This window comes from Bactrocera dorsalis, chromosome 4, assembly GCF_023373825.1.
Source record: "Bactrocera dorsalis isolate Fly_Bdor chromosome 4, ASM2337382v1, whole genome shotgun sequence".
In the NCBI taxonomy this organism is placed as follows: domain Eukaryota; kingdom Metazoa; phylum Arthropoda; class Insecta; order Diptera; family Tephritidae; genus Bactrocera; species Bactrocera dorsalis.
Genome location: NC_064306.1, coordinates 64,763,098 through 64,786,811, shown reverse-complemented (window position 1 = coordinate 64,786,811; position 23,714 = coordinate 64,763,098). Strand labels below are relative to the sequence as shown.

At 39.5% G+C, this 23,714-nt stretch overlaps 2 protein-coding genes across 6 annotated transcripts in view; one reads left to right on the top strand and one right to left on the bottom strand.

Annotated features, from left to right (window-relative positions):
* LOC105225184 (double-stranded RNA-specific editase Adar) overlaps window positions 1–23,714 on the bottom strand; it is a 166,668-nt gene that overhangs the window by 29,421 nt on the left and 113,533 nt on the right. The window lies entirely within an intron of this gene.
* On the top strand, window positions 3,310–7,069 carry LOC109579472 (uncharacterized). Its single transcript, XM_019989866.2, has 5 exons — window positions 3,310–3,427; window positions 5,237–6,057; window positions 6,164–6,298; window positions 6,372–6,579; window positions 6,631–7,069. Exons 2-5 carry the CDS (start codon window positions 5,797–5,799, stop codon window positions 6,951–6,953), a joined length of 927 nt encoding a protein of 308 aa, XP_019845425.2. The 5' UTR covers window positions 3,310–3,427; window positions 5,237–5,796; the 3' UTR covers window positions 6,954–7,069.

Here is a 23,714-nt window from a genome sequence, read left to right as displayed (position 1 = left end):
AATCAACACACACCATCTCTTCGTCGATTTCAAGCTGCTTTTGACAGTACGAAAAGAAGCTGCCAAACTAATACAGCTGTGTGAACTGAGCAATACCAAAAGCTCCGTCAGGATCGGGAACCGAGCCGTTCGATACCAAAAGAAATTTCAGACAAGGCGACTCTCTTTCGTGGGACTTGTTAAATCTATTCTTCGAGGAAATAATACGAGCTGCAGAACTAAGTAGAGAAGGAATCAGCTTCTAGAAGAGTGTATAGCTGCTGGCTGCCTCGAAATCCCACGCACAATAACTCTAGCCAACAGGTGCTATTTCGGACTGAGTAGGCAAGAAGAAGTAAACCAAACTCTATACATATGTCACTCTATATTCCCGTCCTGCTATATGTTGCAGAGACATGGATGATGACAACATCTGATGCGTCGACGTTAGGAGTTTTCGAGAGAAAGGTTAGGCGGAAAATGTATGGTCCTTTGCGCGTTGGCCACGGCAAATATCGCATTCGATGCAATGATGACTTTATGAGATATACGACGACATTCACATAGTTCAGCGAATTAAGATTAAGTGGCTACGCTGGCTAGGACATGTCGTCCGAATGGACGAAAATACTCCAGCACTGAAAGTATTCGACGCAGTACCCTACAGTGGAAGCAGAGAAAGAGGAGCACGTCCACTCCGTTTGAAAAACCAGGTAGAGAAGAACTTGTCTGCACTGGGTGCCGACTGGAATGCTGTTGTCACTCGGCTATAACCGCGTAAGCGGTATCTATGCCAGTAAAGAAGAAGTAGAACGGTTATAGCTACAAATACTCCATCACAACACATGGTAGGCCCTCCATTTGCGGTTATAAACAACAACTCTATCATACTTTTATGGCCATTAGTGGCATAATGAAGTGTACATGAACCGCAGAAAACCTATCAAAACACACACAACGACTCTCAAATACACACACATACAAAATTTCTACGCTGCAAGTTAATTAGAAATTTTCATTAACTTTTCACTCAAACACGGGACTCAAAATTCCGCGTGCGCCCGTGCTGTTTAGGCTGCCGAGTGTGCGTCCCACATTCCCGGCAGCCAACACATTATCGGTATTCGCGCCGAATTCCGCCGTCAACTTCATTACTTGCCTGTTCAGCTGTAAAAATTGCCGTTATTTTTAACTGTTGTTAATGCAGGCAATTAAAATTTTTAATTTTCCCCAACACTAACTGTCAAAGTGACAGGTTATTTATATTTCACGCACTGACAGCGCGTGTCGAAGCGAAAATATTGCGGCAATAAAATTGACAATATTCGAGCGACAGCAGCAGCTGGCTTACGCAAAATACACGGATATTTTAGTGGCATTAGTGGTGAATGATGCCTGATGGAATTGCGTTAAGCTATAATACCCTTCACAGGTGCATTTTTTATAACTACAAAAGGACTTCAGTTTGATCGTTCAGTTATATGACAAGGTTGGTCCAGAAAGTAATAAGACTGGCGAGTCAAGGACAAAATTTTCGCGCGACGTGTTTGGTGCAAGCCGAAAATGTAGCGTTCGATAGAGAGGTACGTGATTAAACTCTGTGTGGAACTTGGTAAATCTGCGACAGAGACGCTTGATAAGATCAAGCCGGCTTACACAGATGTTTCTTTAGTTGTGTGTTTCGGTGGCACCAGGCCTTTTTGGAGTCGGAGGGACGGGAAGAGGTCGCTGATGCAGGCCGGAAGAATGAGCAAATCCAAAGTGAAAACGATGCTCATTGTCTCTTTTGACATCAAAGCCATCGTCCACCATGAATTTGTTCCTCCTGGACAAACCGTTAACTCCAAGTTTTACGTGGAATTCCTCAAGAGACTAAAATGAAGAGTCAATCGGCTCCGACAGGACAACGCAGCCGATTGGAAGTTGCACCACGACAAAACCCCGGCTCACACCGCTTTTCTTGTGAACAGCTAACTAACCAAGGCCGACATCATAACGCTTCCGTAGCCGCCCTACCTCCCAGATGTGGCTCCCCTGGACTTTTTTGGTTTCCTTGCCTTAAAAGGTCGAAGAAAAGGGATCTAAGCAGCGTGCACCTCGGCTCTCAAGGCTATTCCGGAGAATGCCTTCCGTGACCGCTTCAATGCTTGGAAATTGACGGAAAGACATGGCTAAATCGACGCAGCTCGTCGCGCTGTACAAACTTAATATTCCTTGTGCAGGGTATAAATAATATTTTCAAGCAACAAACTTGACAGGGACGGCGGCGAAGCGAAAGAGTACGTTATTACTTGGCAGACTGACTGTCAACCCGCTCCACACTTTGAGATACATCAAAATATTGTGTTAAATTGGGCAACTGCACGGACTGAGTTGTGACCGAGGTCGGACAGCGCGCACGTAAGCCGTCGGCGCGCTGGCTAAATTAGCAAGCCGCAGCAGAGCTTGTCAGCAAGCAATGACCGCATTAAATGAGTGACACATTTATGTAAATGAAAGTATTTATTTTCGGATTTAAATGACTTTACGCGAACCCAACAACAAAACACAGCGACGCGGCTGCGTTATGCCACACATAAGCCGCGGCTTTAGTCCTCCGAAAGTCGGCTGCCATGAAACAACGAGGCGCATTGTCGGCACTAAGACTGAAAGCACATAAAGAGAGCTCCAGCGGAACGGCACTCCGGGTTAGGAGGCGCATACACTAAGCTACGCCAGTAAACAAAGCGCTGGCATACACAACGACGCTCCTGCCATCTCTCGCAACAATAGCGCTGTCGCTATAGCATCTAACAACAAAAACAAGCGAAAAAACTTCAAATAAAACAAGAAAGAATGAAATTTTAACAAATGAAAAAGTGTAACAATAATGTTGGCCGCAATTCTGTGCGAGGACGCGGCGCTTTTGCGCTTACAGCATCGCCATGCTGGAGCGCCAGGACGTTCGGGCTGTGTGTCGCGTGTGTTGTGCGCGGGTTGTTGTGCTGGAGTTAAATGGTGCGAGGTTCACGTGCGCCAACAGGCATTGCCAACTCACTGTTAAAAATGCGTGTGTTTGTGTGTATGGGTGTACGTACGTACGTCAGCGTGAGCCGGCAATGTTCGTCGCCGGCTGTGTATAATTAATTGGACATAAAATTTACATTGCAACACGCTTACTAAAATATTAATTAAGACGCACAAAACGAAGTGACCATAATTGGCACGTTTACATGCTTAAGAAAATGTTATAAGTAAATAAAAAAATGAAAAAATTTAATTCTACTTTTGCAGATATTTATAAATAAGTTTAAGTTTTTGCGAGATGCGCTTGAATGAGCTTTCAAGTGCAGTTGCACTTTTTTACTTAAACACTCAAGGCGTTTTGCGAACTCAAATCAAAACTTTGAACTGTAAAACAACAATTTGCATCTAGTGACAATTAAAAATGATACCGTTATACTGAAATGTGTCTAGGTCATAAAGCGCTTTGAAAAATAAAAAAAAGTTAAAAAAAAAATTAAAAAAAAATAAAAAAAAAATTTTAAAAAATATAAAAATATTCGGTTGCACTGAAGCTATAAAACCCATCACAATGTGTTTATAGTTGTTCAATCTGAAAAATTTTTGCAGAGATTGCACGCTTGCCTTCGACAATAATTCGAGCCAAATTTCGTGAAGATAACTCCATAAATAAAAGAGTTTTCCATACAAACATCTTATTCCGATCGTCCAGTTGTAGCTATATGGTATAGTGGTCGAATATCGGCGCTTTCGACAAATTAGTACCGTTTTAGGGAGAAAAAGGCACGTGCAAAATTTCAGACCAATTTTAAAAAATTTAGCCCTTTGTGGTCTATGTATAATGTTAAATGTGCTCAGCTCGACACGCTCGACACATACACTAGTCAGAAAAAGCTTGCTTACAACATTCACGTACTGCTTAATTATTAAAAAGTGGTACTTAATGCAGTTCAGTCTTATATACATAACATTTTGACAGTTTTGAAAATAAATGAAAGATAAAAACAAGAACAAAGTAAAAATGGATAACTCAGTTCAGAAAAAGTTGGCGTACAATGGAATAGAAACATAAAAAATATGAATTTAAAGCAAAAATGATAGCTTCTAGTAAATGGTTGGGTACCCTTTGCGACATATCTAAAACCTCTCTTAGGGACTTTGGCATTGAACTAACGAGATTTGACATCTCCTCCGGTGTGATCTTGCTCCATTCCTCATGGATGACACTTTTTAGCATTTCTTTCCGCCAACACCATGGATTCAACGTTCTAACAAACCCCATAAGTGTTCAAAGGGGTTGAGATCTGGCGATTAAGGGCGGCGTATGTATTTTTGGGCACATTGTAAACAAGCCAAAGTTTCATAAATTCTGCAAAGTGCTTGGGGTCACTGTCCTGTTGGAAGAAATACCTATCCTCCAACCACAGTTTTGCTGCAATTTGCTTCAAATTTGCTTTAGGTATATCCAAATAAACTCTCTCATCCATAGTTGACTCAATAAACTCGATATCTAAGTGTTTTACTGTCGCCGAAAATTTCTATATTGAATTTCCAAAAATTCCATCGGCTTATTTACAAGTATATACTCATTGGCAAATGCAACTCGCTTTTGCCTGTTCGTCAATGATATGAGTGGCTTTTTCCATGCGACTTGATTTCGATAACTAACTTTTTTTGAAAATATTGTGCACGGTGTCACTAAAAATGGTTTTCTGGAACCTTATTTTAACCTCTTTCGCAACATCTTAAGCCTTCGACTTTGGATTTTTTTGGAGTTCCTTAAAGATATAGCGCTTTTCACGCTCACCTAATTTAGAGAGGCGCCCTTAACAAGGCTTTGAGGCGGTGGAATCCATCAATTTATACGTTCCAATCACTCTTTGAATCGAGAAGTGTGTTCGGCTCACTGTCAACTTCACGATTATATCTCTTTTACTGGCACTTGTTGGTTTTTTTTTTATCCAGTTCACAAATTTCTGGGACAGGAAAAAAAACCCTGGAATTCCTCTTGTTTTGTTTTCTACGCAAACTATTTTCTGCGGCGGCAATGTCCATTTTTCGGTTTGTATCCAAAAAGAAGGGCTTGCTTCATTTCATGGTGGCGACCAATTTCTGAAATTACTTATATAATGTTTCAGATCTATAATGCAACCCTAAAAATTAAAATTTTTTTGCATACACATTCAGAATGAGTCATACAAAAATGCTGTTAGTTTTGTACGCAAATTTATTCTAACCAGTATATATTTATAAGGTCTTCCAACGTTCCATCTGGGTCTTACAAATTTTGTATCACTTCATATACCCTGTTCGGGGATAAAAAGATGAAATATGATGGACTAAATACAAACAAAACCTCGGGTTCTAGGTGGGAGTCGGTATAATAGTATAAATAAACTCCACCATCACTAAGCACCTTGACATCGAAAAAAAGGAAAATCTAATTCAAAATCGACTAGAACGGATATCATCGTCTCTCAACTTCTCTTCTAAACGCGAACTAAATCAACTTGACTATATTTGGTGATATTTAACTACAGGTGCGGTCGCCGACGAATTCGCTCCTACAAATCTTTAAAATCTGGTAGCAGTCGCGAGGCAAATATTTGCCAACAAGGAACAAGGCATTGCCAGAATTTGGCTTCCATTGATCTTTTTTTAAGGGAGATCCATCCTTTTGTGAGATCATTTTATTTTTTTAAACCAAACCAGGATATAACATCGGCTAAATCCGCATATGCATTGAATTGTACGTTGAATAATTTAGTGACGATATCTCAAAAGTCTACGTGAGTGGTGGATCATCGCACAATTATGGGCGCTCGTAAACTACTTCATATTTTGAAGCTGTCCGCTAAGCAACAGAGGGAGTTCGTCAACTCCTTCGATGTCGTGTTGTGTGATTGTGACGGTGTTATGTGGCTGATTTCAGCACCGCTTCCCAGGACGGGTGAAGCGGTGAATGCACTAAAGGCGGATGGCAAGCAAGTACTATTTGTGTCCAATAACAGTGTACGCTCAGATGAAGATTATCGGAAAAAGTTCGTCGGAATCGGAGTAAAAAATTTTCGAATAGTAAGCTTAATTGTTTTTTGGTTGAGTATGTTTTGAGCGGTTTACGGAGATCCCTCGAGAATTTGATATGTTGCTAATGATTTGTTTGTTTACTTATTTCAACCAGAACGACATTATGCACCCAGTGAAGGCTATGTTGTACTATTTGAAGAAGCATAATATAAAGCAGCCGGTTTTCTCCTTATGCAGCTCCTTCGGGAATGACAAGCTTCGCAATGCAGGCATAGATGTGAGAACTTTGGTATGTATGTTAAGCATTTATAATTAAATGAGTTTTAATATATAAGAAAATATGTGGATTGGACCACATTCAGGTCGCCAATGAAGCCGTTACACCCGCCACTTTGGAAAGAATCACAAAACCTGAACAAAAAATGGGCGCTGTTTTGTATGATATTAATTTGGAGTTAACTTATGCGCAATTGGTGGCGGCCACACGATATCTTGCAGACAAGGACTGTCAGTTTATTGCGGGTGGCCTAGATCGCACGTTACCGATGACCAGGGAGATAATGATGCCAGGTTTGTAGAGCACATTCGAATAAATGTAAGGGTACTTATATATTTTTCCAGGATTTTGCGATTTCCTCGACACGATTAGCAGCTTCACGCGACGCGAGCCGACAATAGTTAGCAAACCGGCGCTTTTGCTTGGGGAAATTTTGAAGGACGTCTATAGATTGACGGAACCCAGTCGTTGCCTATTTATTGGCGATTCACTGAAGAACGATGTAGGCTTCGGGCGCGACTGTGGCTTCCAAACATTGCTCGTACTGAGCGGCACAACTTGCATTGAAGAAATGTGGCAAGCAAGTGCAAAGGAACGGCCTCATTATTATGCGGACCGTATAGCGGATTTTATAGAATTATATGCTAATATAAACAAAAAATGTTAAGTGATTTTTCCTTAAAAGGAATAATTTTTAGCTAATAGTGTTGAGTGTTTGGTAACAATTTTTGTATTAACTTAAAAGATAATATTCCTTGGAAAATTATACTTCCTACTTTATATTAAATAAGAGCAAGAGAATGTCAATAATGCAACCTCACTTAAACAGTTTAGACTAAGTTTTGTTAGGTTAGGTTATGGGATCGACCCGCGTGCCAAAAATCATGAAGAAGCCAACTTGTACACTTGTGAGCAATGATCTTTAGTGATGCCAGGAACTTCTAAATATAATTGAAAAATCTGTCATTTATCAAAGAAACACTTGGAGCCTACCGGAAATTTCTTAAAGCGGCTAATATCACATCCACTCAGTTAACATGTCTCGAAAATAAGTCTATCAAAATTTTGTTTTATGGAATCATATGGTGGAGAGCCCTAGAAAAAGCGACATTTCTAAGGAAGTTTGGGAGGGTACAATGAGGGGCGCTCATCAGCTTGTATGGTGCTCTAAGGTCACTCCAACTATGACACTCAAAGTTATTTCGCATATTGTGCCCAATAGAAACTATCAGACTCAGAGAATCTGGGTTTCTAAAAGAACACATTTCTGAATGTTCGGAAACTCTCACACGCTTTGACTTTATACCAGGTCTTGTGGATCATTGAATCGCCAAACCAAGCTCTAAAGCCGTTGGAGAAGAAGCGCAGAGAAATTCTTTACGGTTGGATCAAAGCTTGGGGGATAGTTGGTGAAAGAGTATATTGCAGGAACTCTCTAACAACTTAATTTTCAGACTTCCTTTCTATTGCAGTGCTTTTCAAGCCAAGGTTGTCTCCATAGAGACGTAGAGGTAAATTTACTGCTCTGCAGTGCAGCCTCCTGCAGAGAAGTGCAGCCTCCAGTGATAAGTCTGATAGCAAGGCAGCGAGACCAGTCTTGAACTCACTAACTGTGCGTTTACTGCTGGCTAAGGAATGCCGAACCTCGTTATCAATGGCAGCGAATCACTTTGTGATAAGACTAATAGGGGTGCCAGGCCACAGCGGAATCGCAGGCAAATGTAAAGCTGATGAGTTGTCAAAGAAAGACTAGGATACCTGTCCCGCTATCTGTAGAACATGAACGGGTTGGTGCTCTCTTCTCCTCGTGTTCTACTAACGGGTGATTTTTTTGAGGTTAGGATTTTTCATGCATTAGTATTTGACAGATCACGTGGGATTTCAGACATGGTGTCAAAGAGAAAGATGCTCAGTATGCTTTGACATTTCATCATGAATAGACTTACTAACGAGCAACGCTTGCAAATCATTGAATTTTATTACCAAAATCAGTGTTCGGTTCGAAATGTGTTTATCGACAAATTTTGTTCAGCGATGAGGCTCATTTCTGGTTGAATGGCTACGTAAATAAGCAAAATTGCCGCATTTGGGGTGAAGAGCAACCAGAAGCCGTTCAAGAACTGCCCATGCATCCCGAAAAATGCACTGTTTGGTGTGGTTTGTACGCTGGTGGAATCATTGGACCGTATTTTTTCAAAGATGCTGTTGGACGCAACGTTACGGTGAATGGCGATCGCTATCGTTCGATGCTAACAAACTTTTTGTTGCCAAAAATGGAAGAACTGAACTTGGTTGACATGTGGTTTCAACAAGATGGCGCTACATGCCACACAGCTCGCGATTCTATGGCCATTTTGAGGGAAAACTTCGGACAACAATTCATCTCAAGAAATGGACCCGTAAGTTGGCCACCAAGATCATGCGATTTAACGCCTTTAGACTATTTTTTGTGGGGCTACGTCAAGTCTAAAGTCTACAGAAATAAGCCAGCAACTATTCCAGCTTTGGAAGACAACATTTCCGAAGAAATTCGGGCTATTCCGGCCGAAATGCTCGAAAAAGTTGCCCAAAATTGGACTTTCCGAATGGACCACCTAAGACGCAGCCGCGGTCAACATTTAAATGAAATTATCTTCAAAAAGTAAATGTCATGAACCAATCTAACGTTTCAAATAAAGAACCGATGAGATTTTGCAAATTTTATGCGTTTTTTTTTTAAAAAAGTTATCAAGCTCTTAAAAAATCACCCTATATAAGACAGTTGGGCTTTGCGGGAACTTGGACAGCGCTGGGCAAACACCTTTTTAAACACTTTTGAGCTCACACTTTCAGATGTTCCACAAAACTAGTGGGAATAGAAATTAAACGCCCGAGAAAATAAGTATTAGTCAAAAGCCGCTCCGGTGACCCACAAGTTCGAATGCAGGAGTTCTATTTTTATGGCTTCGTCCAAGTGCGATCTCTGGGTCAGCCATCAAACTTAACCTAACGAGTCGCTTCAACCTCAGTCTAATGGAAGCTGACCTGTAGAAGAGAAAATAGCTATAACTAGCGTCCGACTGGATTTTTAGCTGCTCCGCAAGTGAGACTACTGGACGGTCCTTTCCAGCAGTTAGAAATCCTAAATTTTGTTTATTATTCTCTGAATCAGAAGAACACCGCAGATGTTAGTTGTTGACTAGCGTTTAACGAGTTCACACGAATGCATAGGTTCAGCGTTAGAACGCCTGAGTATTAATTCGTTCCTAATCTAACGGAAATGGTACAAGGATATCCAATCTAGCATGCTCATTTGTTTGATCCGCTGCGATCAGGTTCTGATCACGTGCTCTCAACGACCTCGAAGTCAGTACTGGCACTCTGCTATCAATGTGAATGGACACCTCATTGAAGGATGCTCGCCTTAGGAGCGGTATATGTAATGATACTTTGATTGTAGATACTTCTACTTGAATGACAGTGTAGTCGTATGCTTGCTTGAAGTTAGTGGCGATGAAGAGCTCCTGAACTCTACCTCTGAATTATGTATATTCATCTCTTATCGAACTCAGCAAAGCTTGTTAGACTATACCGAAAGCTTTTGAAAAAAAAAACTAAACTCACTGATGACTGATCTGGTTTGTTGTTAGACTGTAAACAGTTGTGCTGTATGTTGTTTTAGGTCCATTTGAAACGATTGGAGAGGCTCTTTAGATTTCAAGGGTCAGGAGCAGGTCTCATCGAACTCAAAAAAGGTTTTTAGACTATGATTCTTTGTTAGGTTACAAACAGTTGTTCTGTATGTTGTTCGAGGTCTATTTGAAACGATTGAAGAGACTCAAGAACCGTTAACTAAAAATTAGGCGTTTTTTGTTTCTTTTCTTCAAACCTTTATTGCCTTTTACTTCTCCGAAAAAATATTTTCGTCTCTTCTTCCGATAATTTTCCATGGAAAGCGAATAAATTTCTTCGGAAATCATTTGCTGGTATACTCGTGGGATTTATGGCGTGATATGTGGCAACTACTTGGCGCGCATCTCGAGGAAATCACGCACAAGGCCGATTGGCAGGGCAAACAGTTGGAAACCGACAATTTAAATTACGCACAATTGAATTAACATTTTTAAATAAAGCGCAGCGATATCGAATTCCACACAGTCCCGCATTTGCATGGAAACGGTTTTAATTCCAAAAAAGAAACAACAACCCACCACGTGCAGCATTTCCCGCACGGCGTAACGGAAAAGCTATTTGTCGCAGAAAAAGTTGTGCGCGGCAACAAAAGAAGCAAGGAAAAAAGCAAAAACAAGAACAAAAGGAGGGGCGTCGCAAGGCAATAAAACTTGCGACTATTTGAATAAATCAAAACGTTGGAAAATTACCGCCACAACCCAATTAAATGCGCAAGCGACGCTGGAAGGGCGATGCAGAGCCGCGTAGATATGAATGTGTTGGCGAAAAATGGTTGCAAGTACAACAAAGACAAAGGAAAGGGCGCAAAGTTGCTGCCACTGCCGTTTCAAGTGGAACGGAAACGGAAACAAATATTCTTGCTTACAACGTGTATATATGTGTCGCTATAACGGTTGTGAAAGAATTGCAGACGCTATAACGGTGATAGTCAAAGCGCTCAACTTTGTGTCACACGCGCGGAGGCAAGTGACAGCTGCACAAATCGACAGTATGACTATATTGACCAGCAAACAAGCTGAATAACGGCGATGGAATCAGTGCAAAACTGCTGCACAAACGACAACCAAAAGTACCGCAAAATGAACTGCGAAGGTAACAACTACGGCACAACACGAGTTTACCTTTATTGAAAGGCAATCAATAATAACCCAATAGCCACGGGCAGATTTTTGAGGGCAAAATTTTGGAGTGAGCTATGCCTGAGGGCAGAGAAGGCTTACTGTGTATGAAAGTCGTAGACCTCGGACAGAAAAACCATATGAAGATCTACTTGCAACTATGTTCTACTTGATTTTTTTTTATGAAAATTCAATTTTATTGTAAGAAATGGTTTTTCTTCTTCTTTATTGGCGTAGACACTGCTTACGCGGTTATAGCCGAGTTTACAACAGCGCCCCAGTCGCCCTTCCTTTTCGTTGTTGGGCACCTATTTATTTGAGATTCCAAATGTAGCCCGGTCCTTTTCCGCCTGGTCTTTTCAACGGAGTGGAGGTCTTCCTCCTCCTTTGCTTCCCCAGGCGGGTACTGCGTCGAATACTTCCTGAGGTGGAGTATTTTCATTCATACTGACGGCATAATGAGGGATGGAGTAATGTGTAGAGAGGATGGAGTCATGTGTACAAGTTTACGCCAGTGAGGAAAGTTCTCTGAGTGAGATTCACTTGGGAGTGGCCAGAAACGATTCTTTTACATTTGGCTCAAGCAGCTCATGACTTCCGGTCTTATACCAAGGATCCTTTGGGCAGGCAAATAACATGCATTTGATGGCGAACTAAAGTGAGTAAGCAAACTATTCCTTTTCAGGGTTGTGTGCTGGGTTTGGGACTCGCCCCGTAAAACGACACCAAGGAGATGGAAACAACAGCCTCGGACGAGAAAGCAATGTTTACCAATGTATTATTCGCAGTATTGCTCATTGCTAGTTACAACTTTTTACCATCTTTCTGGCAAAGCTCTAATACCATTACGGTAAAACTGTTCATCTTGTGATGCTATCCAAGAACAAACTGATTTTTCGATGTCGTTTTGTAAGTGGAACTGCTTCTGAGCCAGTTCAAGAGCCATCGAATGGAAAAAATAATAATCGTACGGGCGAGTGGGTAGGACCTCCCATTTTAACGTTTCCAGGTAGGGTTTAATGGGCAGCAGAATCACTTTTTCACTTGCCTCTTCTATCATTGAGGCCGCTTTTCGCGCAGTGCCCGGCTCAAACGTATCAATTGAAGTCATACCGTTCCCTATTGCTGGTATTTTCTCTTAATAAATAACACCGGCCAGATTCCACGACATACACTGCATACTTTCGCAGCGTGAATATTCCGACGAGGCGACGACGTTGAAGTCTCCATGATTTTCGTTTCTTTGAATTACTGCAAAGAATCCACTTTTCATCACCCTTTACGATTCGATGAAGAAAACAGTTTGTTTCTTTTTCGTAGGAGCAATTGTTTTCAGGTGAAAAGGCAAAGCTTAACGTCCCTTGGATTCAAATTACGTCTTACCCGAGTTCCTTGTTTCTGAATCATTCCCAGCTCATGTAGTCGGTTTGAAATGGCTTAGCGGCCGACTTCCAATGTTGAAGCTAGCTGTTTTTCAGTTCGACACTTATCCTCATCGAGCAACAGTTTATCGTCTTCGAAGATTTTTGACCGTTCTTCACGCAGATGGTCGTTCATATCGAATTCATCGTATGATATAGGTATCTTTTTGCTGTTGTTGCTGTATTAAAACTGCTTAATCTTATAAAAGTCTAGGTCCATTTCGGGTCTTTCGTATGTATGTACTGCTGTCATAGTTTAGCCACTCTAAGTATGAGTTTGGTTCAGTTTAGGAGAGTTTCTCACTTTTTGTCGTCTAACTTTAAAAGAGTAAAATATTGAGGATTGAGGACCTTTTCCCCTATAGAGCAAGATCTTTCGAGGGTTAGGATAATTTTTAGTTTCAGCAGAAGACCGCCTAATGATGACAAGTCATATATTAGTGAGTTTTTGAACAAATACTCCCAACATGAACGGCAGGCAATCAGATTTACTTTATTATTTTAGGTTCAAACTCGGACGCTAATTTTAAGTGGTTGCATGGGTACATGGGCTTCAAAAAATCGAATTTTCTTTCCGTTTGCTGGGTTCACGAAATTTTCAAAGCAAAAAACCAACCAAACGCAAGTCTAAAACCAAAGTTAGTTGCTACAACTAAAAAGCCGCAGTGACATGTGAAAGAAAAAAACTCACCTTTGCAAGTATGACCATCAAACAACAAACGAAAACAAAAAACCGAGAAGCGGGACACACAAAGTGACAACACAAAGCAGAGTTGCACAGCGCCACAATGGAAAGTATAACCGCATGCCAAACAATAACGAGCATTGCGAAAACAAGCAGTGAAAAATACAATTGTCTTACGACTGACATGGACAGCTCGCCTTGTAGGGGGCGCCTGTCTACCAGCCGCACTCGTATCGCCCACAAAATAGACATTGCCACTTCATTTCAGTATGCCAACAACGGCTGTCGATCGCCACTGCCGCCAACAACGCCACGCAGCGCATTGTTTAGGTCCGAGAGTGTGTGGGTGGGTGTGTGTGCCGACACTTCGCTTGGCTTATTGCCTGTCCGTCCGACCGTCCAGCCACTCGTATGGGTTCCTCCAGTTAGTCTATTGTGAGAGCGCAATACATTTTGCATTTTTATTGCCCCAAACGGCCATCAATCGTCCTTGTCACGAAGGCTATAGCACACACATACACATGAGCATTGGTATTTGTTCAAAGCAAATACACTCGTGTGCGATATACACACTCGTTTTTATAATGTTTACGATTCCCATATGAAACATTCGGACTTAGTGCTTTTTAATACGAGAAGTTGTTGCTTTGTTTAGATTTGAAACATAAAATAATCGTTTTGCGAAGAAGTTTAATCGGGAAATTCGTGAAATTGTTCGAAGAGGCTTTAGAGGAGAGAAAGATGAAGACAGGATATATAATAATATCTCTCCTTCAGCTGTAGAAGTTACCGAGAGAGTTTGGTCGAATATTTCAGTCACTTAAAACTGAGTAGAACCGAGAAGCTTTACTCAGAGACTGTTAAAGAGGATACTCATTTGGCTGATTGGAGTTTTTGACCAGGTTAAGGTTCTTTCCTTCAGCTATAGAAGCTAGCATGAGTGTTTGGGCCGATATTACAGTTACTTTGGGCTGAGAGCAGCCGAGATGCTGAACTCAGCAGGATAGTTTTTTGGTTGGCTGGAGATTTTGACCAGCATTTCTGTTTGTACTCTCTTTCCTTCAGCTATAGAAGTTAGGGTGAGAGTTCGGTCGAATATTTCAGTCACGTAGTACTGAGGGGAACCGAGTTGCTCAAGAACTCAGAAAGTCATCAGAAAACCAATTTGTTTGCCTCGTTCAAGGAGGATAGTCATTCGGCTGACTTGAGAATTCGACCAGAATTTCTGTTTTTGCTCTCTCTCTTTCAGCTATAAAAGCTAGCATGAGTAGTGAGTTCAATATTTCAGTCACCTAGTATTCAGAGACACTGATTGACTTAAGCTGAGCTGAACTAAACCAGTTTCTTTCGTATACCTTTAGGCTCTGAAAGCAAGGTTGCGATCTACCGTTGAATTTGCCATAAATTAAATTCCTATAAAATCATGTACAAATTCTTCGAGCATACAAAAAATCCCACGCATCTCGCATGCACCTTGCCAAATGGCTTAAATTGCCCATCAGAGTGCAGAATATAAATTTTATCGCATATTCTCCCACACACACACATGCCACATGCCAGTAAAACGGACCATTCTTCCGCAAACCGACGTCATAAATATAATACTAAAGGGAGTATGGCTCATAAATTTTTCCCATTGTCATTTATAGCACATAAATATAATAAATACACGCATATATGAATAAAATATATAAATTATTACATATAAGCGCCATAATTATATACATGATGGATTTTTGTACAATACAACAAAAATGTGATTATATCTGAGTTACATAAAGGGGCTTTTATTTGTAGCGCTTTTGTTCAGTTTGATACCCAAAATAACAGAAAGCAATAAATTTGGAAATATGCCTAAAAATAGGCAAGATTTTTTCGAAATTTTTTAGTTTGATAAATACAAGCTGAAGTTCATATATGAAATATTTTTATGTAATACAGTTTAAACTTGCCCAAAAGTGTGCTATATTTCTTCAAAAAAAAATTTGATACCCCAAAGAGACTTCTGTTAAGCGATTTTTGTTTTAAGAAAATTGTTAAACAAAACATTTTTGCTAATTTAGAAGTTTTTTTAAGATTTTGGCTTTTATGTGTAGAAAAACGATAAGAGAAAGAAATTTTGAGCTCTAAATAAGCCTCGAGATCAGCACTCCCATTTCGTTCAACATCCCCTAAATGTAGGCTACAAATTTTTTTCAAAAAAGGGACTAAAAAAACCCTGCCTACTATTAGGCTAAGTGCGAAATAAGTTCAAAACTTATAAGCGATGTCTACGCCAATAAAGAATAAAAATAAGTTCAAAGCAAGTTTGGGCACTTTGAAACCCGTACACATTTCAACATACTTAGATTACAAGGTCAACGAGCCTAGCCCTGGTTGTTCTTTCTCTGCTCACATACCCTCGAGGGCGGCGTGGAAGGGAAGAACTCGTTGGAGGAAAGGAACGGTGAGCTTTTTTTACGGAAGAATCAAAGCTAACGTGGAGGGTTACTGGTGGAATATCCTGTAGAAAATTTCCAACAGCTCGAGTTTTAGGTTTCCTGACCACTGCAGCGTCTTCCAAGCACAGGTAACTGTATTTAAGGTAACAGTGGAGCTACTGCACAGTAGCGAAGCTTTCTTGAGAGTAGTGCATATCCAACTCCGATAATAGGGCAGCGATGTGAGCCATGAGTTCGCTAACTGTGTGCGTTCAAGACTAGTGAAGCGATGTCTACACTATTTATCTCTTGCATCGAGCAATGTTATGATTCAACTGGTTTGGGTACCTGCCAACAGCAGTATTAAAGGAAACTGTAAGCCTGACGAGTTTGAAAAACTGTTCTACTTCAGTCTTAATTACTAGGGAATGAGAACAGGTAGGAGCTCCGTTGGCTGCTTGTGCTGCAGTACTGGACTGTTAGGCGGTAGACTAACTCTGCAAGCGTTGGTCAACTACCAGTAGTTGTGCAGTCACAATATTCTTCTGCCGTAGGATTATTTCATAAGGGATCTTGGGAGCACTTTGTTCTCAGCAAGGTTAAGCTTTCAATGATTGTGGGAATTCTAACTGGACACTACTCGCTGTCAGCTGCATCAGCTGTTTGTAAAAGATAGAATAGAATCATCTCAACACTTCCCCCCGAACGTTCGACTTTTGCTTCATTAAGACAAAAATTATATCGGGTCTCATACTTCTAGACATCCAGGCGAAATGGCGGAAATAGGAATAAATCATCTAAGCAGATTTGTTTTAGGCTCAAAGCGTTTTGTCGATAGCTGATATCCAACTACCGGATTTTTTCGTCTGGCTTCACAAAGGACTGTACATAACAGTCTCAGTTGTACCCCCCGACAGGCTGCAGTATCAGCCATTTACCTTAACCTATCCTCAAAAATAAAAAAGGGTCTGACTTACATTACAACAATGATTAGTTGAAAATTTTATATCACCTCCGAAAATTCGGAGCTTGCTTGTCCACTTCCCGGAGACGGTTCGGGGTGACCAAATTCCACCAATAGTCACACATAGGCCAGATCGCTCGGTTTGGGCAGTTGCAAGAAAATTATTCACAGCATACTCAATTAAGTGAGCACTGGCTTCCTTCTCGAACTATGAGTCACCAGGTCGGACGGCATCTTCTCAGCTTTTTTACAATAAGGTGTGCAAGATCTTTTGCCATATCTTGTTGGGCTGAAGAGAAATAGCCTAGAGATGGCGTATATTTCAAAACCATGGATAATCTTCATTACCAAAGCAGGAAGGAAGGACTACTGGCTGACCAAATCATTTAGGCCAATTAGTCTTACTTTCTTCATGCTAAAAGAGATGGAAAACAGTGTGGACAACTACATACAGAGCAGACAGATCCACTAACACTGCTCTTTACTGACTTACGGCTGAGCTCCAGAATTAGCTGGTAAATGGCATGGCATGATAATGCGTCTGATGCAACCGTCATCAAGGCACTAAAGAAAAGAAAAGTGGCTGCTCCAGTACGCAGATGGATAGAGGCTGTACTGCGTACTAGGATAGCTGAAACCACTGTGGAGGAGAGAAAGATTCATCTTGGTACTACGAGGGGCTCTCTACTATGGAGCCTAGTAGTAGATGAACGCCTTAAGCTGCTTACAAACAACGGAATTCGGCGCCAGGGTACGCCGGTGACATTGCCGTTATGGCACAAGGTGAATTTAAGAATATAGTCCAAAGAGGCTTAATTCTAGCAAAGGGATGGTGTAAAACGTAGGGTTAAATATCAACCCGTCAAAAACAACCGTCGTCCCTTACACAAGGCGAATATCTCTTCTGGAATTGAGGCCCCTAACACTTGGTGGTAGGAAGTCGGAAGGGTCTAAAGAGGTTAAATTACTAGGCCTCATATTAGACTCAACCTTATAATGGAATAGGCATTAACACTGTCCAGATGAATCACCTAAAAGTAAGCTCAACCCAGAAATAATATAAAACAGTAATCTTCCTAGTTCCTTATTTTTGCACTTAAAACCACCGAGGTGTTATAAAATTGCATTTACACCCATAAATCCATAAATACAGAATCTAGTTAAGCCTACTCACAAAGGCGTAAAACCAAAGAGTTGCAACGGAATAAAAAGGGCAAGACATTTACAAATTGTAGGGAAAATGCGATAGAAAATGTGATTTTAGAGATTATGTAATCAAATAGTTGACATGTCGTGCCAACTCCTACATATATTGCAGGCTATTTTTAGCTTCGGGTAAACCCATCAACCCACCAGGAAACAGTGCGTTAAAAATAACTTTTTATTATATGTAAGTATTGTACATACAACAACACATACTTGTACATAATAAATGCATATTTGGGTAGCATGTAAAATGGCGGCATAAATGATTGGCGCAACCGAGATCTTCGAAATCGTGTCGGTTGCGGCACATTAAGGATTATGCGATAATATTTACAGAGGCCGACAGGCAAGCCATGTTTTTGGTGTGAAATTTATGCTGATGTGGGCAATAGTTCGGTATACTCGCACATACACATGTGTACATACAAACGCATACAGAGACACACGAACATGGAAATGCTTATGGAGTAAAAACAAACAGACACCTTGGCGAAAGTGTAACATTTGTATGTATTTTAAAATTTCAGCAAAGTCAAATGCATACACACACATGCTAAATACTTAGTGCTAGTAGTATATACGCTTGTATGTGTGCACTTTGTAAAAATTAACTCCGAAAAGGGTTACTGTTGCTGCTGCTGGGCCATGTGCGGCGGATGTGCCGAAAGGAAAAGCAAATTTCACACACTTTGGCTGCGGCAATCGAGCGTGGAAGGCGAAAATTAAACTTTTATGCTTATTGCGCTGGTTTACATCGACCGTGCGCCATCCAGGCTCTTTGCTTGGGTTGAATGAGTTGCCTCTCCAATTATGAATTGATTAAAGTTATGTGCTTCATTATTTCGTCGAGTTAGTTTTCGGTCTAAAAATGCAGATTGTAGATACGTAAGTATAGTCGAAGCAGAGATTCAGCAAAATTTCTTTTAAATAGACTTCTACAAATCCGGTAAACCCTCATAAAATTAGTGATTTGTAGATTAAGGCAGTTTGCTTATTAAGCACCAAATGAATGTTGGATTTTTGGGTATTATGTAGATATGGCATTGGTATCTTCAAGGGTTAAAAATATAAAAAATATAAAATCAATGTGCTTGTTTAAAGTACGCATCAAAGTAAGCCTCATTTTGAACTAGAAAAGTTTTTGAGTAAATATGTATATATGTATACGTATATATTTCTATGTAAATCTATATATATATAAATCTTCTGACCGTGTGTTTGCATTTGAACTGCTCCTAAACGGATGGACCGATTTTGATAAAATTTTGTGTGTATGTTTAAGGAGATTCGAGAATGGTTTAGATTTACAATTTGGTCCACTGGAAAATGTTTTTTAAATTATTTTTCATTTTTAATCAATTGTTAATTTTGGAATGTTTGACCGATAGATGGCGCTACCATCGCAGTATCCAATATTCAAACCTTAAAATCTATGGGTAGCTATAACATTTTTTTCATACCAGCTAACTATTGGAGGGGGTATCTTGACAGGCAATTTAAAATTGCATAAGGTCTGGCATAAAAAAATAGCGGCATAACTGAAGTGTTGATAAAAAATTTGAGATATACAATATTTAAACGGGAACGATGAATACATATGTATATGTGTACAATTTCAAACTGATCCTTCCTGAAAAATAATAAAATTGCTAAATATTGGGAATGGTAGAATAGAACTGCAATCAAATACACAATGAATTAAAACTAGTTCATTTATCATTCGATGAATAATATACCACGGGCATCCCAAAAGACTGATGACATAACCTTGCCAGCCGATTTTTTTGTCTTTGCACGCTTGAGAACCGTTTCTTAATATGCAGTCCACCAGGCTGACAATCGATTGGACTCGATTGATTTCACTGATGCACAGCCCAAATTCAATAGTATTTTTACCCCAAAAACCAATTCTTTCTTAACGGACGAAATGCTTTTTGATTCATTTTTGTTGCTTCATCAAAAATGCGATTATTCCTTAACTAATACTTATAATCTAACTAATAGAAATCATATAGATGGTATTAGTAGTACTACCTATGTATCAGTCACAGTAAAACGTAGGCGGGTCCTCTAGTATGTATATATTTCTGTTGGTTTACTCTTAAAAAATATATTTTCTCATAGAGTAGCTATGTATGTCGACTTAAGGTGTTATATGGGTTTCACATCTTTAAAAATAAAATGCTTTCACTGTCTTATTTAATTCTATAACATCTCCGGTATTTTGTCCCAAATTCTCAACTTGATCCGAGTAATAGTTTTGGAGATGCAACCTGAAAAGTTGCGCGCTCGAGGTCACCTATGAATATAGTCATTTAAAGCTTTAAACACGCTTTCCTCGAAGCTGCGTTTGTCAAAGAGGGTTGTCTACATTTCTCGCCAACTGCTCAACCGTTCTTAATTAAATTTTACAGAAATCTTTGAGATGTAATTTACTTCGTCCAGTAATTAGCTTATGATCTCAGTTGAAACCAATATTTTTTTCTTTTTTACCTCGGTCGATCGTGTAAGAAGTTCTATTGTCAACACTGAGACAAATTTTTTTTCCGAAGGACTGCCGGAAATGGACGTCCTAATGACCGAATTTTGAATATTTTTCTTTGAAAATTTCACAGAACATTTGTAAAAAATACAAATTTATTTATTGAACAAAGAAGTGCGATAGTGCACCATCTCATACTGCAGAGGTTATTCGTGATCATTTCGAAATATTTTCAACTAATATCGTGCCTCAACCACCGCATTCGCCTGATTTACCATCGTGTAACTTCTGGTTACTCAGCAAATTCACAGACCACTCCGAGGACACCGTTTTGACTCAATTGCGGATATAAAAGCTGAACCGAGAAAGGCTCTGATGGCCATCACGACGGAGAATTTTCCCAAGTGCTATAATGACTGAAAAATTCGTTGGCATAAGTGGATTGCAGCGGTAGGGGATTACTTTGAATGAGATGAATTGGACAAAATTCACGTTTCAATGTGATTACAGTAGTAGGTACTATGATAAGGAGCACACGATTTTCGATTGGTAATATTTAACTTTCAAAATGTTATACTAAAATTTTAAACCGATATTTCAAATAATATTTCAGTTAGAGCCGCTTAGTTCAATCAGCTCCATCAGTTTACAACAGTTTTTGATTTGATCAAAACCTAATTTAGGCAAACCAAAAATTACCAAAATTTTAGGTAAAAATTTTTTTTTAAACACCACCATTTTGCGAGTTTTTGATTTTTTTGATTTTCGTAGGTCCTTGTACGGACAATATCTTCTAGTAGAGATTTTTTTTCTTGGTTTCGAAGATTTAATAGGCCGGAATCACTTCAGCAGTGGAGGATTTCTCTGTATTCTGTAAATACCAGGTGACTAAAAAGCAGCCGGAAATTGTAATAGATTTAAGATTTTATAACATATTGTTAGGCTTTTAAAGCAAAAAGCAGATTCAATAAATAAAAAAAGATGGTGCAAAACAAAAAAAAAAATGTAATTAAATTCCCCAAACAAAGAATTTCTCTCAAACTTTGTATTTCTAAAATAATTTCCTGTGCGGAAACATTGCGAATGTTGGAAAAGGCTTACGGTTTATGAGTTTGACATACAAACAATCATCGGAATGGAACCCGTTTTCAGTCGATCAAAGAGATAAAACCAAATTCGCCGAAGAAGCTGAAGGCCATCCCAAAAAGTGCTTATGAAAAGTCTTTCAAGGACGTTGGCAGAAGTGTATTACATCTGGTGGGGATTTTATTTACAATTTCCGGGTATTTATTTTGTCACAATTTATTTATAATTATACATATAATAGTTTTTTTTTATTCACAACAAATTTCTTCTAAAATGTTTCTTATCAGTATTTCGAATTTATAAATTTCAAGTCTCTTAAATACGGACCCCAAATTCAAAAGTGTTCACGAAACATAAAAATATGAGAGCATACTTACAGAAAAATAATAATTTATTAATTATGTCACTCTAATTCTGCGCTTACCTGTAATTAGACAAAAGTTAAAAACATAATTAGTGATTGTCTGAGTTATTTAAGCTTGACTAAATACCCACAAAACATAAATGATTCAAACTAGGTATATGTGTATATAAATATAGCAATGCCTTAACTTTATCAGCAACTTTTTTAGATACAATAAATTTACATTTTAGATTGGCCTAAAAATATAAATTATTATTAAAAATCGTATATCTTCGACCATTACCTGACAAATTTGTATAAGATCGTGTGAAAATTTCTAATTTCTTTTTGGAGAAAATTACCTCGCCGGCTTTGAAAACACCGTTACGAGGAAAACGCGTTTAAATTTTTGAAGCCGATTACACTTATTTATAGAATTCAAACAAATATACACATATGTCCGAAACTATTTCTCAGATCTACTTCAAATTTTCGAAAAATATTTTCAAATAAATGGATGTAGTTCGATACATAGATGAGACAGCAAGTAAATTTTTAAAATTCTCAAGTTGTTCCAACAACAAAAGCTAAACGACATGTTTATCTATTATGCTATTATACACATACACACATTCAGAAATGGTAATTACACTTTGAGAAGCACTGGAAACGCTATAAATAAACTCCTCTAAAACTTGCACACAATATGGCGCAAAATCGGGCCAAATTATGCATTTTCGACCCTAAAACTGGCAACCGCAACTTCATTATCTGCGCTCAAATATTCATTTCAAACACTAATGTGCGCCATTAAATGCAAAAACAAAGCACAAATAACCGCAAACAAAAAAGTGAAAATGTAGTGAAAATAACAACAAAGTAGTGATATCGCGAACACAAAAGGAAATCATTTCATTTTTACTAACATTAAATATAAATACAAATTTTTACGAGCAAACACACCCACGCCCACACCAGAACACCGGTTGCGAACAACAAACGCGCATTGCAGCAGCAATGCTGAAGCCAATTTGTGGCAAGCACGAAGGGAAGTAAGAGCAAAGCGAGTTCGCTACGCTTTTATGTTTCGTGACTTCAAATACCCGCTTTGACGATTATTGTTACTGCTTGCGCGCTGCCTTATGAGAGCGTGTGTGTATGTTTGTGTGCGCGCATGTTGTTGTTAACAAAACGTTAATCTTCCTTTAGCATTTCATGCTAAATTAGCGGTGCTTCTCACCAGCCGCGTGCAAGCAGTTGAGCTGTACACATAAAGCGGGGAAGCGGTGTGGAGTTACTCAAAGGGAAAATGTGCCACGAAATGCCGAAAATGCGGACAAATTCGTCGGCAATGACGAATGTTTGTGGCAAGTACACCAACTTTTGACGGTTGTGTGCTGCTATTTCGCTTTACATGCTTTCCCCTCCCCCCACGCACCTAGCAAAGCGTGTGGCAGTTATGAGTATTTGCCGCATATTTCCATGTCGCTTGCAATTTATTAGATATTTTCACTTTTCGCTCACATTTTCGTGGCACACATTCCATTTTTAGCAGGTATTTTCGTTTTCGTTGCGCCTGAAAGTAGGCAATGCGCCAGTTTCAATTTCAAATATCAATGCTACGCTTTATTACATGTCACCGGCAGCGTCACGAGTCACGAGTCGCAAAGTGTTTTGCGGCGAAACAATTACTTTTTCTTGTAGTTGTTGTTGTTGTTGCTAGCCAAATGCTCATTGTCATTGCTGCTTTACGAGCGCTCGCTCGCTGCAAATCTCATTTCCCATTTGCTTGTTATTTTATTCAATTTACCGTTAAGCCACATGAAATCATTGAAATCATTTCAAGTGCCATTTCGCAACTCATTTGCACACTAAATCGCCTCATTAAAGCGACTATCGGAAAACAATCGGAGCACGAACTCATTTATGACGTTTATTGTCAAAGACTTTGTGCGATTCTTCGCCGCCTACTTGACTTCACTTATGAATATTTACACACACACATACAAATGTGCTTGAGTAATAACTTTC

Excerpts from the sequence above, each read along its gene's own strand:
- LOC109579472 (XM_019989866.2), top strand. The coding sequence starts at position 5,797 with ATGGGCGCTCGTAAACTACTTCATATTTTGAAGCTGTCCGCTAAGCAA. Across the intron at positions 6,299-6,371 it reads GCATAGATGTGAGAACTTTG|GTCGCCAATGAAGCCGTTAC; the intron begins GTATGTATGTTA and ends GACCACATTCAG. Across the intron at positions 6,580-6,630 it reads CAGGGAGATAATGATGCCAG|GATTTTGCGATTTCCTCGAC; the intron begins GTTTGTAGAGCA and ends ATATTTTTCCAG.